General features: G+C 57.7%; 1 protein-coding gene across 3 annotated transcripts in view; it reads right to left on the bottom strand.

Annotated features, from left to right (window-relative positions):
• BICRA (BRD4 interacting chromatin remodeling complex associated protein) overlaps nt 1-14,338 on the bottom strand; it is an 82,062-nt gene that overhangs the window by 15,445 nt on the left and 52,279 nt on the right. For 2 of the 3 annotated variants that reach the window (XM_034986882.1, XM_034986881.1), the window contains exons 2-7: nt 10,340-10,440; nt 9,064-9,109; nt 8,937-8,979; nt 6,964-7,029; nt 3,133-5,094; nt 2,366-2,542 (exon numbers count right to left, since the gene is read on the bottom strand). In XM_034986882.1, coding sequence (XP_034842773.1) covers nt 2,366-2,542; nt 3,133-5,094; nt 6,964-7,029; nt 8,937-8,979; nt 9,064-9,104 — 2,289 coding nt within the window. In that variant the 5' untranslated portion in view covers nt 9,105-9,109; nt 10,340-10,440. The other variant, XM_034986879.1, reaches the window with a different exon arrangement.

Raw genomic sequence — 14,338 nt, 5'->3', positions numbered from 1 at the left:
CTCCAACGTCCCTCGTCATCTCTGTGACCACCCTGGTCTTTGAAGCCCTGTCATCTTGTCCCATGAGGATCTCTGGACTTCATTCTTGTTGCCCACCACACCATTTTCCAATGGAAGCCAGAGGGATCACTGAAAATCATATAATCAGCCCATGCCACGGCCCAGCTGAAAGCTCTCCAGTGGTTTGGCCAGGTCCAAACTCACTGGTCCACAAGGCACTGCCAACCTCTCTGACCCGACCTCCCTCCACTCCCCTTGGCCTATTTTCCATTCCTTGATATCCCAAGCTTGTCCTTGCCTCAGGGCCTTTGCACATGCTGTTGCCCCCCCCCCCCTTCCTTCAGGCCTTGGCTTAAATACATCCCCCTCCCTGACGTGGTTCCTGCCTACTCTCCCTAGAGTGGGTTCCTCCCCTGTTTCCTCATGGGGACCCTGATCCCTTCAATGCTTTCATCTTTCGGGCTGTTTCCCTGCAGCTGACCCACATCTCCTTTGAGAACATTCTCTCCCTTTGACTGCACTGTGGCGTACTCAGCACAGAGTGAGCACAGGGCGGGCTCCCGTGCGTGTGCTTGGTTTCATCAATAAATGATTTCCTCCACTGATTTATCCAATTCTACAAACCCCCTGGTACAGCTGACCGTGGGAGGCTCGGGGAGGAGAGGCCGCTTGCTGGAGGGACCTAGGCCAGCAGCATCTAACCCACTCTAGAGATGCTGCTTCCAGCTTGAGTTGTTCAAAGGCCAGGCAGCTCCTGGCCTCTTGTCCCTCCCCCTCCTCTGCTTCTTTCTCCTCCTGGGGGAGAGATGGCTTGAGGCCATCTTGGCCCTGAGTCCCTCTAGACTGTAATTCCGGACCTGATCCTGTTCTACCCCACAACAATAATAATGATAATAACAAATATTTCTTGAGAGCTTATGTTAACTCACTTACTCCTAATAGGCCTTTAAGAAACTATTATTCCCACTTTCCAGATGAGGTAATCAAGGTTCAGCAGTTACGGGGAACTGCTCAGGGCAGCACAAGGCCAGGCACGTACTAAGTGCCCTTCTTCCCCAAATAATCTGTTTAAGGAAAGAAGAAACTGGTCGCTTAAGGTCACACGGCAAGTAGCAGAACCTGAGAGTGAAATCATGGCTGTTTAAGGCCAAAGCCCACGCTGCTTTCTGTCACCCTGACCTTGCTGAATGTCATTCCCTCCTCCTCCTCTTACCGACCTCCTCTACCATCCATCAGTCCTTTCTGAATGAGTGCAACATCCCCCCTCCACAATAAAAGGGGGCCCTCTCTAAACTCTCATGTGCTTATGACTTGTAGGAGACAAAGGCTAATTTTCCTAATATGCAAAGAGTTTCTACAAATCAACAAGAAAAGGACCAGTAACCCCAATTTTAAATCTGGCAAGGAGTACGGGCCGACAATTCCAGAGAAAACACAAACAGCTCTCAATCTATGAAAACTTGCCCCACCTCATTCACAGTAAAAGAAATGCAAATTAAAACAAAACAAGGAGCCACTTTTCACCTGACCAGATTGGCTAAGTTCAATACGCTGCTGAGGTTGCAGAAGAACAGGTACAAGCAACAGACTGATGATCAAGGGCAAACCAACTGATACTCCACAGAGGGCAATCTGGCAGCATCTGTCAACACCGCAAGTGCAAATGGCCTCTGACGGACCCAGCACTTTCCTCTTTGAGAACTGACCCTATGTAATGACATATGTACAGTCATCCTTTGCAGCTTCGCTCATCGCAGCGAAAGATCAGAAGTGACCGGACTGCCTGACAACAAGGACCGGGGAGATAAAGAACAACGCATCCACACAGCCAGAGTACCGTGCAGTCCTATGGAAGAATGAAGTACCGTCTCCAAGATGGATCTTTCAGTGATCAAAGGTGCGAAACTGCCGAGTGCGCTACCGTGTTTGCAACCACGGGAGGGAAAGAATCCAGGTGCCATTCTCCTTGTCCATGAGTGGGAAAGGCTGCAAGAAACCGCCCTCGGGAAAGCAGGGGGCTGTGGTTCAGGAGAAGGGGCTTTTCAGCGAGACCTTTGGTAGCTTTGGAGATATGAACCCTCTGAATGTACTGCTTATCCAGATATGAAAATGAGAACTCCAGGAAAGACCTGCCTGCTGTGTGCACCTCTGCCTAGAGTGTGGGCTCCCCCAGGGTTGCAGGGGGAGTCCATGACTGTCAGAAGACCCTCGGGAACTCTCTGGGGAGCGAAGGAGCACCCTTCCCAAGCCAGCAAGACAGAGAGGCAGGCAGGGCAGCCAGAGCAGGGGAGGAGGGAGCAGGAGGAGGGGTCGCAGGGGCAAGGCTCGGTCTGAGCTGGGACAGAGGCTGCTGGGGTTCATCTACCTGGGGGGCCGGTGCTGGGGAAGCCTGGCTGTCGGGGGCCTGAGGGCCGAGGCCAGCTCCTTTGGCGATGGGGGTGCTCGGGGCTGGGTCTTGGGCGGGAGGCGGGGCGCTGACTATGACCGAGGCGGGCACGGAGAGGTGGGGGCCGTCTGCGGAGAGGGGCTGCTGGCTCCTCTCCTGAAATGGGCAGCCCGCACAGGGTCAGAAGGCCACCCCGCGGACCTGCAGCCTCCCCACCCCGAGACCCTGGCCTCCCCGAGGCTTCAGAGAAGGGGGTGGTGGGAACCGGGCAGAGGGGCACTGAGAGGCTGGGCACAGAGGCCAGGGCGGCCGGGAGCCCCAGGGTCCAGGCACCAGGGAGGCCACAACCCCAGGTCGGGCCGCCCAGGGCCCTGCCGATCTTCTAGCTCCGCCTCGCCCGCAGCCTCCCACCCTGTCTGTCTGTCCGTCCATGTCTTGCCTACTCTCTCTGAGATTCTCACGCCCTCCAGCAGGAGGACGGACGGTCAGTCCGTCAGCCAGTCGGGCCGCCTCTTTGTCTGTCAGTCCCTGTCACCAAGGGGGGACGCACGCCCTGGGAGCTGGGGTGCCACCTCTGAGACGCTCTCCCTAGCACACCAGACCCTCCCCAGTCGCTGCCTCCACCACACACAGTTTCAGCTCCAGCTCCTGGCCCCTCTCCGCAGCATACCCCCTGCCCTGGCCGCCCCCTCCCCTGGCCACCCCCTCCGTCCCCCCCACGTTCCCGCCTGCCCAGCCCCAGTTACCTGGGGCAGGAACATCTGCAGGGAGTCCTGAGTGAGGATGGCCGTGGTGGCGGCAGAGGGCGGCTGTCCCAGGACGATCTTCTCGGGGCTGGACGCCAGGCCTGGGCTGGGCTGGGGGGTGGTGGCCTGAGGCGGGGCGGCGGCCTGAGCAGTAGGGGCCTGCGGGGGCTGCTGCTGGGCCGGCGGCTGCTGGAGGCCCAAAGGCAGTGGGGTGCTGACCGCCGGTGGAGCCTGGGGGGCCGTCTGCACCGTGAGGACAGGCGTGGCCTCCCCTGTGGCGGCAGGCGTGGCCGGCTGCACCAGCCCATCGGGGGTGTTGAGCATGGCCACAGCGCTGGGGGGCAGAGTGACCCCCTGGAGGACGGTCGTGGCAGAGGGGCCGGTGGGTGCCGGCTGGCTCTGCGTGGGCAGGCTGCCCGCGGCCAGGGACACGGGCATCTGGAAGAGTGCCGGTTGGCCCACCTGGATGGGGGCGGCCGAGAGGATGTGGGCTGCGCTGTGGGCCCCAGAGTGGGGGGCCAGCACGGGGCCCAGGCTCAGCGGACCCGCCAGGTTCTGGTTGGTGAGGATGGGGTTTGCGATGAGCTGTCCACCCGCGTGGGGGGCCGCGGCCGCCAGGATCTGCCCGCTGACGTTGGTGGGCAGGGCCGAGAGCGTCTGGGGGAGCTGGACGGCGGGCGTGCCCGGCAGCAGGAACTGGTTCTGGCCCGGCAGCATGTGCTGGGCGGGGATGACGATGCTGCTGCCTTGATTCAAGAGGTGGACGCTCATGGGCTTGCTCAGGGCCCCGGGGGGCTGGGGCGGGGCAGCCCCGGTCGTGGTGGCAGGAGGCTGCTTGAAGACATTCGCCTGCAGGGCAGGTGCGGGGAAGCCCGACAGCACCACGTTCTGGCCGGCCTTGCCCGCTGCCATGAAAGTCAGGTTCTGGGGGGCCTTGGTCGGCTGCGGGAGGCCCCCCGCCTCGCCCTGGATGGTGAGTGTGGTGCCCGCCGGGGCGAACGGCTTGGGTGTCAGCTGGTAGAGCTTGGGGGGCAGCACGCCGGCAGGCTTGGGCTGGATGGGTGTGGGCGTGCGATGCAGGATCACGTTGGGCGCCGGGACCAGCGGTGATGTGCCCAGGCCGGGGGCCACCGCCAGCGGTGGCCCCGAGGGCGCCCCGCTGGCCGCTGCCGTGGCCGCGCCCGCCCCTCCAAACACCGAGTTCCCGTTGAGCGTGGTGGCCACGGCGGTGGGGAGGTTCTTCTGAATGACCAGGCCAGCCCCCTGGGGTGAGACGCCGGCGGACGCCAAGGTCACCGGCTCTGAGGGGCCGGCCGCAGAGGCCAGATAGCCGCTGACGGGCACCTGCTTGGCAAGGAGCTGGGAGGTGGGCGGGTTGAGTGCCATGACGGGCTGGCCCACCACCTGGATGGGTGCCAGGCCGAGCGTGGCCGCCGTGGCGCCCCCAGGGCTGCCGTTGGGCAGGCCCTGGAGGCCTGGGATAGGCTGCAGGGTCACATTGCCCAGGCCCACAGGCTGCAGGAAGGGCTGGACGCTCAGGGCTTTGTTGACCACGTCCTGGGGCGGCACCAGGGCCTGGTGGGTCAGCACGGTGGGTGGGGCCTGCAGCCCCAGCAGGTCGGTGCCGCCTGGGAACAGGGCCTGGGGCCCAGCGGCCACGGCAGCAGCCCCTCCGGCACCCGCCGGGCCTGCTCCGCCATCCGCAGGCTGTAGGGTGGGCAGCTGGAAGGGGCCCAGGTCCAGCTCGGCCTCGGCCTCAAGTGTCTGCTCAGTGATGTTGGCCTCTTGGAGGCTCTGCTGGAGGATGTCGCAGGGCTGGTCGGCGCCTCCGCCGCCCCCCCCGCCGCCCCCCGCGGCAGGCGAGCCCAGGATCGCATCCTCCAGGAAGTCAAGGTCCACGCTGGGGGCCGGCTGCGTGGGCTCTGGGCTCAAGTGGTTGCCAGAAGCTTCTTGCACATGGAGCTGGAGGCCGGGTAAGGTGGGAAGGGAAGAGCGGAGGTTAGCAAGGGGCTGGCTCAGGGCGCGGCTAAAGCAAAGGGACCCTTGGTGCCAGAGCAGAATGGGCAGAGAGAATATTCCATCTGGAAGTGGCCGGACCTAGGTTCAAATCCCAGCTCCGCTTAGCCGTACAACCTGGGGCTTGCTCAGTCTGGCCTATTTCCCCGTCTGTACACGTCAGTAGAATGGAATAAAGACCATCCTTTAAAGAGCCATAAAAGCCCATAATACTTAATCTGCAATTCCAAAGCTCGAAAGGGCCCTGAAAATGGCAAATGTCTTCACAACTCTTTCGGTAGCAAAACCTAACCAAAAGTGACATGGCGCGCTCGGGGAGGGCCATGATTTGTCCACGTAACGGGACTCTTCTTGACCACGGAAAGGTACGTGAGCGTGCTATGTGACATTCTGCATCACCCTCCCAGCATCTGGAAAATTCCAAAATCTGAAACGCGCCTGGCCTCAAAGGTTTTGGATAAGAGACCACGGTCGTGTTAAAGACAGGAGCAGCTACCGCCCTGAACCTGATTTTGTGCAGGCGGCGCTGAGTCTGACACGTCTTCCCACGTTGCGTCCCACGCTGTCCCGGATTGCGATCCAGGACGAACACAATCGATATACGTGTGATCATTTGAGCAAATACCACACGAGCAGTAATTATGCTTAGAGCACGTAATCCCCACTGATATTTGACCAGATAATAGATCAAAACTTGGGAGTTTAAAAGGTCCGGGGTTCACCCACACGGAGGGCTTACCGTGATACCCGGCACCTTAGCACGTGTGTGAGAAACATCACCTAACGTTATCATTATGCCGTCCATATTGTTGTTGTCGGTAACAAGCTCAGTGACGCGGGCACGGCCCCCCATCCTCCTTTCCCAGACGGAGAGAGGGGAGTGCTTGGAGGAGGGGGCCCCTGCTCGGCCCCCAACCCAGAACCAGGCAGTTCTGAGTTCTTAACCGCTAAATGGCCACAACCAAACCCGCCTCCTAGGACGGTCGTGACTTTTGCTGACCTCACATATGGGAGGCTTAGAACCTGACCAGGGACTTTATAGGTATTTATACTATGAAAGATGAATTATTCAGAATATATTATTATACTTGTTGTGGGCATTAAATAAAAGTGACTGAAAGGGGCTTCGCAGCATATAGTAACTGTTCAGCGAATCATAGTTATGATGACCAGGAGGGAGGGAGGAGAAGAGATGAGGAGGAGGAGGAGGGGGGAAGGGAGAAAGAGGAGGGGGGAGGGTTGGGGAGAGGAAGGGAGAAGCAGCAGAAGGGGAGGAAGAAGAGGGAAGGACAACTGCACAGTCAGGCATACAGTAGGTGCTCAATTAATGTCCACCATGTTCCCCACTCTGGGCTTGGCTCATCACCCCTGCCTTCGTTTTCCAGATGGAGACTGAAGTCTGTGTCAGTCGATCCCCTTCCCCCAGGTCACACCCCACCATGATGGCTAAGCAGGGACAGGCCTCCAGGCCCCCACACCCTCTGCTCCTGAGAAGAGTGTCCCCGGTGAACCCTAGCATCTGCCTCAACTCCCAGGACCGCTCTGTAGCAACTGATACCCAAGGCCCGGGACCCAGGACCCTCCCTTACCTCTTCTGAGGAGCCCGTGGGCCAGGCCATCCCACTGTGGTCCCACCTCCGCCCCACGCTGCTGTCAGTGACTGCCCTCCCCAACCCCCAAGCAAGGTGCCCCAGGGGGACGATCATGACCCCTTCCCTCTGGCCGTTAGGGCCTCCCTCCTGCTGACTGCCACCAGGGGCAATATGAGCCATGACTGAGAGCCTGGGGCCCTCCCCGAACCCCTGGGCCACTTACCCCAGGACCTTCATAGAAGGCACTTTGGGCCTCCCCGGGGTTATCCAGGAGGTCATCACCATCGAGCTGCAACAAGACCCGCCCCCACCCAAGGTCAAAGATCAGCCAGGCAGCGGGCAGGCCCTGCTCTAGAACAAAAACCAATTTAAAGTTACACTAGACCAAAGGACAAAGATGGGGTGGGGGTGGGGGGTGGGCGGCGCAAGGAGTATGGGAAACTCCATCTCCAGAAAAGAGGCACCAAAGAACGGGGCTTGGCAGCATGTTCAAAACCCAAGGTGTGCCCAACACGGAGTCCGAGGCTCTCCCAACATGCCTGCCTGGAACCCTAGGATCCTGCCTCCATGCCTTTGCCGAAGCTGTGCCCCTGCCTTCCCCCTTCACCTCTCTGACAGCACGCCCCTCAAGACCCGTCACGGTCGCCGCCTCCTCCCAACAGCCGCCCGTCCCACCTGACTAAGCCACTCCTTTCTCCATGCGGCCCAAGTAGCTGGCATGCCCCACCATCCGGGCACCCAGTGCGCCCTGCTGAGCCCGTCTCTGGAAGACCAGGGACCTGTCCAATTCCCAGAGGCGTCTCTAGCTCCTAGAACAGGGCCCGGCGTCCACACGAATGCCCACTGAGCCTCCCCGGTTTCTCTCTGCCTGGACGTCTTTCTAGAACCCCAGCCTGGCACGGCCAACAGCCTCCCTTGTGGAGTCAGCCCCAAACTCCCAAGCTCTGGAGACACATTCCACTCAGCTGCTCAGGCCCAAATCCAGGAGCTAACCTGACACTCTCCTCCTCAACATCTACTCCACCAGCAGGTCTAGTTGACTCTGCCCCCCAAAGCCAGCACCTGGCACCCCCTCTGCTGCCCACCCCATGGCCCTGGCCACCCTCAGCCCACTGCACTCGCCCCTGCTCCACAAATCATCTGCTGCTTCTCCTTCCAAGAAGTGGTGCTCCATTCCCCTCCCTGGGAGTGTGGGCTGGGTTGGTGACCTGCTTCTACTGGATACAAGGTGACAAAAGTGATGGTGTGTGACTTCAGAGACGAGATCATAAGAGGCCCTGAGCATCCTCCTGGCTCTCTCCCTTGGGTCACTCACTCTGGGGGAACCTGGCTGCCGTGTCGTGAGGATGCTTAAGGATCCTATGGAGAGGCCGATGTGGTGAGGCCCTGAGGCCTCCAGCCCACAGCCGTGGGAATGAACCATCAGGGAAGCACATTCTCCAGCCCCAGACGAACCCTCGGATGATGGTGGCCCCAGCCAACATCCTGACTGCAACCTCTGGAGAGACCCTGAGCTAGAAGCACCCAGCTAAGCTGCTCCCCGAGTCCCAACCTCAGAAACTGTGAGAGCACTAACAAGTTGTTTTAAGTCACTAAGTGTTGGGACAATTTGTTACGCAGCCCTAGATAACAGATACAGCTCCTTGTGGCTCAGCTTTGTTCCAGGCCCTGCATGACCTGTGACTTTTGTCCACTCTGGTCTCACCACTACTAGTTTCCCCTTCTGTCCGGTACCACCAGCCTTCTTTCCATTCCTCGAACATAGCAAATTTTCCTGCATTTCTACCTGCCCTTCCCCTGCCCAGAGCACCATGGGTGCCTCTCTCTGATCCTTCAAGGTCGCCTTCAAGGTCACCTCCCTGCCCACACTAGCTAAAGAAGCCACTGCCCCTGCCCCCCATTCATTTTGTTTTAAACCATTTTCGTTGTGCCGGGGACATTCTTTTCTTATTTCTTATCCTACACTGCAGGGTTCTGTCCGTGATCACCTTTAGCAGTTACTACTTTGTTTATCAAGGAAATGTGTATGGCATGAGGGCAGGGATCTGTCATCTCTTCTGCTCTTGCCATAACCCCGGGGCCCAGCTCCCAGAATGCAAGAGGCAGATGTCTACTGAATCAGGGGCTCAGGTCTCTCAGCCCCCCAGTTCCACAGCCCCCTACCCCGGGGAGGCCCCTGCCTGCCCCAGCACTCACCTTCTCGGATCCATGTAGGAAGTCATTGAGGGCCTGAGGGTCACTGAAAGACAGAAGGGGAGAGACACTGAGGAGGTGAGGGGCAGGGGAGGGGGGACAGGGAGGGCGGAGGGAGTCTGTTACTCACCAAATCACGTCTAGTAAGCATCTCCCATCCTCATCATCCATCGCCACTGAACCGGGTGGGGCAGGAAGGGGGCAAGGGGGACAAGGTTAGACGTAGGCAGTGTGCCAGGACCCTCCCTTCCAGGACCCCTCCTTGGAACCAAGGTCTCTGGTAGGTCAGAGTTTCTGTTCCCTTGAGCCTCTGGGTGGGGGTGGGGGTGGTGAGCAGCCAGAGACGGCTGCCTTTTCCTCCTCCCCCAACCTCTTCCCCAGCATCTGATGCCCACAATGAGGACATCCACCAAGACTGAGTAAGCCCTGATCACGTGCAGGCCTGTGCTGAGTGCTTCACACGCCCGTAACTCTTTTAATCCTCACGGCACCCCACAAGATGGGTCCTGCCATCCCCACCCATGTTGCAGAGGAGTAAACAGGGGCCCAGAGCTCGTCATTCATTTTCCAGCCAGCAGGGGGCAGAGCCAGGCCTCGAACCCAGAGTCTGGCCCAGAGCCTGGCCTGCCCGGCCTCCCTGCGCCGGGGCCTGGCCCAGAGCGGGGTGGGACAGGGGTCTGCCCTGCGTGTGAACCGTCCTGAACTGTTCAGGTTCTTCTCTGAACAGTGCCTTGGAGAATGTGATGAAGGCAAAAGACCCTTCTGCCAAAAACACGCAGGTGGGGCGAAACGGACACACACTTTCCCAAGGGCTGTGGGACACACACGTGCACACCCCGGGGCCTTGGGTCAACACTCCCAGCCTAGAACACGCCATGCAAAGCTGGCGGGAACACCCCCCTCCACACACACCAATGACTCTCCCTTCCAGCGTTGGCCATGGGGACCGTCCCTCGAGGTCCCTCCCAGGCGCTGGCTGCACTTGGCAGTGGTGACAATGGGCTCTTGCCAGCTCCATATCCCAGGCCCACCTATGCTTCCTTCTTCCTGTGTCACCACGAGGTCAGTGGCCTACCAGCCCTGCCCTTTCCGACCAGCCCGGGGCAGGGGTGGGGTGGGAGGGGAAGGCCCAGCCAGGGGACAGAAAGGCAAGACCTGCAAAGAATCTGGAGAAAAGGGGAAAATGGGGAGGATATCCCACCTGCAGTTGGCATGGAGGCAGGGGGATGGTCCAGATGACCCAGGGGGCCCAAGGCCGGAGGGGGAGGGGCGGAAGGGTGTTGGCTAAGTCAGGCTCTGCCAAGAAGGAGTGTTCCTTCCTCTTCCGGGGGTCAGGGTGGGCCCAGGGAGGTGGAATGAGGGACAAGCGCCCCTCCAGGCACGAACTGGGACCCTTGGCCGGTTACCTGCGCTACAAACGAATCATGAAGGGAAGGAGGGGGTGTCCACTCCAGGTCTACGCGGGGCCCCTGGCTGGGGACTTGGGGAGTGTCCTTTCGGGGGCCAGCTGTGGAGAGAATAAGGGAGGCTGTAAGGAAGTCTGTGACAAGGAGAAGGATGGGGGGAGGGAGGGAGTGGGGAGCCCAGGAGAGGGGTTGACCCAGCCACGTGTAAAGAGGCAAGAAAAGAAGGGGTCAAACACAAGTTTAAGAGCAGGTGAGACAACACTACATGTGATCCTGTATGCGACGTGCACACACGGAGCAAGGGGTAGGGCGTTACATAGCCACATGTACTAAGCAAGGTAGAACGTCATATGAGATAATTTATTGATACCTGGACCTCATAAAACACAGTCGATTCTCATTATCTGAGGCACTTGCATTCTGCACAGCTGCCGTGAGCACGTGGTTGTGAATTCTGGGCCACCGATCCCAGGGCGGGGGGGGTGGGGGGAGACACAGGGTGGCCTCCTGCGAGCCTTTGCTCACCTTCTCATCAACCCATCAATACACAGCCTTAGTCTACAGGTGTTTCTGTTTAGAGACACCTAAGGTAATATAAACTGTTGATTTGTTAGCACCGAACCCACGGCTAACAGCTCTGTGCACTCGTGCCTGAAGGACACTCATCTAACACACGCGTTCTCTCCGGAGGGCACATCCTGGCCTTCCTGCACTTGGGGACACCAGGCAGCACTTCAGTCCTACGCCGGGAGCCGTTTTCAACAGCAAAACCACCCACAAAGAGCACAAAGATGCAAAAACCATGGCACTCAATAATATGGGAGCTGAACCAAGAAGGCAAAGTGTGGCCTTGTTCAACCTCGGCAGGCACAGGCACTCAGGGCCACTCCGATTTTTCACAAGTCCCCTGGTGACCAGGGAAGTGCATCGGTATTGATCTGCAGGTTATACGTGCTCACGAGTAGGTAGCTTCACAAGTATGAAATGTTTGGAATTGCAAATATGGTACCTGCCCATCGCTAGTTTTAAGCGCTCTACCTGTATGAACCATTTCACCTTCTCTAGATCCCTGCAAGGCAGGCACTTTTATTAGCCCTGTTCTGAAGATGGGGAAGCGGAGGCTCAGAACAGTGTGCAATACGCCCAAGAGCCCTCAACTGGTAAAGCGGCCGGGCTGGGGCTTGAGCCAAGGCAGACTCACTCAGAGTCCCCGCCCTTAACCGCTATCCCATGCACGTTCCTCTCATCACGCTGTTTCTCTTCTAAAATCTGAAGCAAATATGGCAAAAATGTCAAGATAAGATGAAGCTGGGTGGCAGCCTTTGTTATCATTTTAAGAATGCTTGGAATAGTTCAGATTCAAAAAAGCGAGAGGAATGGGAGCACCCAGTGGCTTCCCCTCTTGCTTGGCAGGCCCAGGCCCTGGAAAGATCTAGAAACCATCTGTCACATGATCCAGGAACATGGGATCCTGTCCCAGCTAGATTCCGGGTGCACTGCCATGGTCTGGGGGTGTCCATGAGCACCCAAGGTGGCTTTGCCAGAGCAGCCAGATTTGGGTGGGGTCTCCCCTCCCTGCTGCGCTGAGTTTCAGGTGTGGCCCAAGCTCTGCAAACCTCGGGCCAGCAGAATTATAGCCAGGAGTGGGTGCTTCCTGACCAGGACTCTCCAAATGGGGCCCGCAGGTGAATGTACGTCTCTGTGAGAATTTTTTTCATTTGTGTATGTGTGTGTGTGTTTTAAGATTTATTCATTTATTTGAGCAGGGGAGGGGCAAAGGGAGAGAGAGTCTCAAGCCAACTCCACGCAGAGCGTGGAGGCTGACGTGGGGCTCAAGCTCACTACCCATGAGATCAGACCTGAGCCAAAACCAAGAGTCAGACGCTCAACCAACTGAGCCACCCAGGTGATCCCATTCGTGCATTTTCATTCCACCAGTAACAGCAGAGAAATGAAGGGGGGGGGGTGGTTTTAGACGAGAGGAAAATGCTCTGCCTTGCGATGTGGTGCCTGTTTCGTGAGGGTTTAAAATGTCACAGCTCAGATTTGTGCATGTAAGTTCAAAACATGTAAATCTGACCTTAAAAAGCTCTAAAAAAACCAAATCGTCACCATCAAGTGGTAGTGGGATGGGGGGGGACAGGGTGTGGCAGGATGTTGATAACTGTTAAGGCTGAGTGAGGGGTACCTGGGGGCTTCACGGTACCATTCTCCTCACTCTGTACATTCTGGAAAGTTTCCATAATAAAAAGAAAACGGTATGTCAATGATCAGCACGTCTGGTAACTCCGCCTCCCGTGTCTCCTATTGGGTTGATGCCAAGAGGTCCAGCATGAAATGACAGGGGTTGGAGTCGGGGGTTCAGGTCCCTGCTCCACCATGCATGGGAGGCTGGGTGGCCCCAGGCAAGTGACTTCACCTCTCTGGGCCCCATGTGTTCGTTCACTGGTCACAAACGGGTGGAATCACAGTCCGCATGTCTCAAGTGGCGGTGGACAGTCTCTCAGAACAGGGCCTGTGGTTTGTGCACAGTAGGTCGTGGCATCAATATTGGCCTTGATCCTGCTGTTCTGTGAGTCGGCTAACGAGAAAAGGGCAAAGGTGCAGCGGCCTCCGGCTTCCACCCTCTGCCTCCCTGACCCTGTCTCATCTCCCCTGCCGTCTTCACACTCATTCCCAGGACCTACCCTGGATCTAGGAGGTTGGAAATTGGGAGAGGGGCCAGAGTTGCTACATTTGGAATAAATGCTTCAGATTCCAGTGCGGCCAACAGCTCCGAGGCGACGGGCACCAGTGGCCCATCAAGTGCTCATGGCGGGGATCGGGCGCCCCTAGACTGATAAAGGTCCCTTGTGGGACGGCGGGGTGGTATGCTCTACCGCAGGCGCCCCAGGACCCACCCCGGCCCTGCCAACTGCTAGCTGTGTGCCTACGACAAGTTACTTAACACCCCCCACACCCATGCCTCAGTTTCCCCACCTGGAAAATGTGGATAACGGTATGCGCCCCACCCCCCACGGGATTGTTCTATAGGAATGCCTTTAATCCTCGCATGTGGTAAAGTATTTTGTGAGTGATGTATACTGCTGTAATAATTTCAACTGCCATTGTGAATAGGATCTCACGGGGCAAAGTGAGATCAAAGCTTTCTGGCCCCAGCCCAGTCGGGCTGGAAAAAAGTCCCCAAGCTCTGGCTTGGCCACCTGCTGCCAGTTACCCCGTGTCACCCTTGAGCACCTTTGGAAGGCTTTATATACCACCTGCTTCGGCCGTGGGTCGTGCACACGGTCCTACTTAAACCAACGGGCACCAAGGCTCCTCGAATCCTTCCAAGTCCATTCTTACCCCCATTTCTCAGATGAGATAAGTGAGGCTGAACAGAATGGTTATGGAGAAGCCACGGGCCAAAGACAGCCCAGGACACGTGCCCGCGCGGGGCTGGCCAATACTGCAGCCCTCAATCCAGCAGTCACAGGGAGACCTGAAGGACACAAATGAACCCACCGGCTGCTGAAAGACAGAATTTGAACCCTGCCCAGGTATTTGACAATATTAAGAAATCGTGATTAAGATTCAATGTGAACAGGGGGGCGCCTGGGTGGCTCAGTCGGTTAAGCACCTGCCTTCGGCTCGGGTCATGATCCCGGGGTCCTGGGATGAAGCCCCCACATTGAGCTCCCTGCTTCTCCCTCTCCTCCCTGCTTTTGCTCTCTGTTGCTATCTCTGCCTCTTTCTCTCAAATAAACAAATAAAATCTTAAAAAAAAAAAAAAGATTCAAAGTGGAGGGGCGCCTAGGTGGCTCAGTCGGTGGAGCATCCAACTCTTGATCTCAGCTCAGGTCTTGATCTCAGGGTTGAGTTCAAGCCTTGCGTTGGATTCCACGCTGAGCACGGAGTCTACTTAAAAAAATAATGTAAAAACAGCGTAATAATGGCATCATGGTGTTGCTTCTCTTTTTCTTTAGAGTCCTTACCCTTTAAAAACATACCCTGAAATAT

Source organism: Mirounga leonina, unplaced genomic scaffold, assembly GCF_011800145.1.
Source record: "Mirounga leonina isolate KUSES-001 unplaced genomic scaffold, KU_Mleo_1.0 Mir_376, whole genome shotgun sequence".
In the NCBI taxonomy this organism is placed as follows: domain Eukaryota; kingdom Metazoa; phylum Chordata; class Mammalia; order Carnivora; family Phocidae; genus Mirounga; species Mirounga leonina.
The sequence above is the reverse complement of the archived record's forward strand: the minus strand, read 5'-3'. Positions and strand labels throughout refer to the sequence as shown.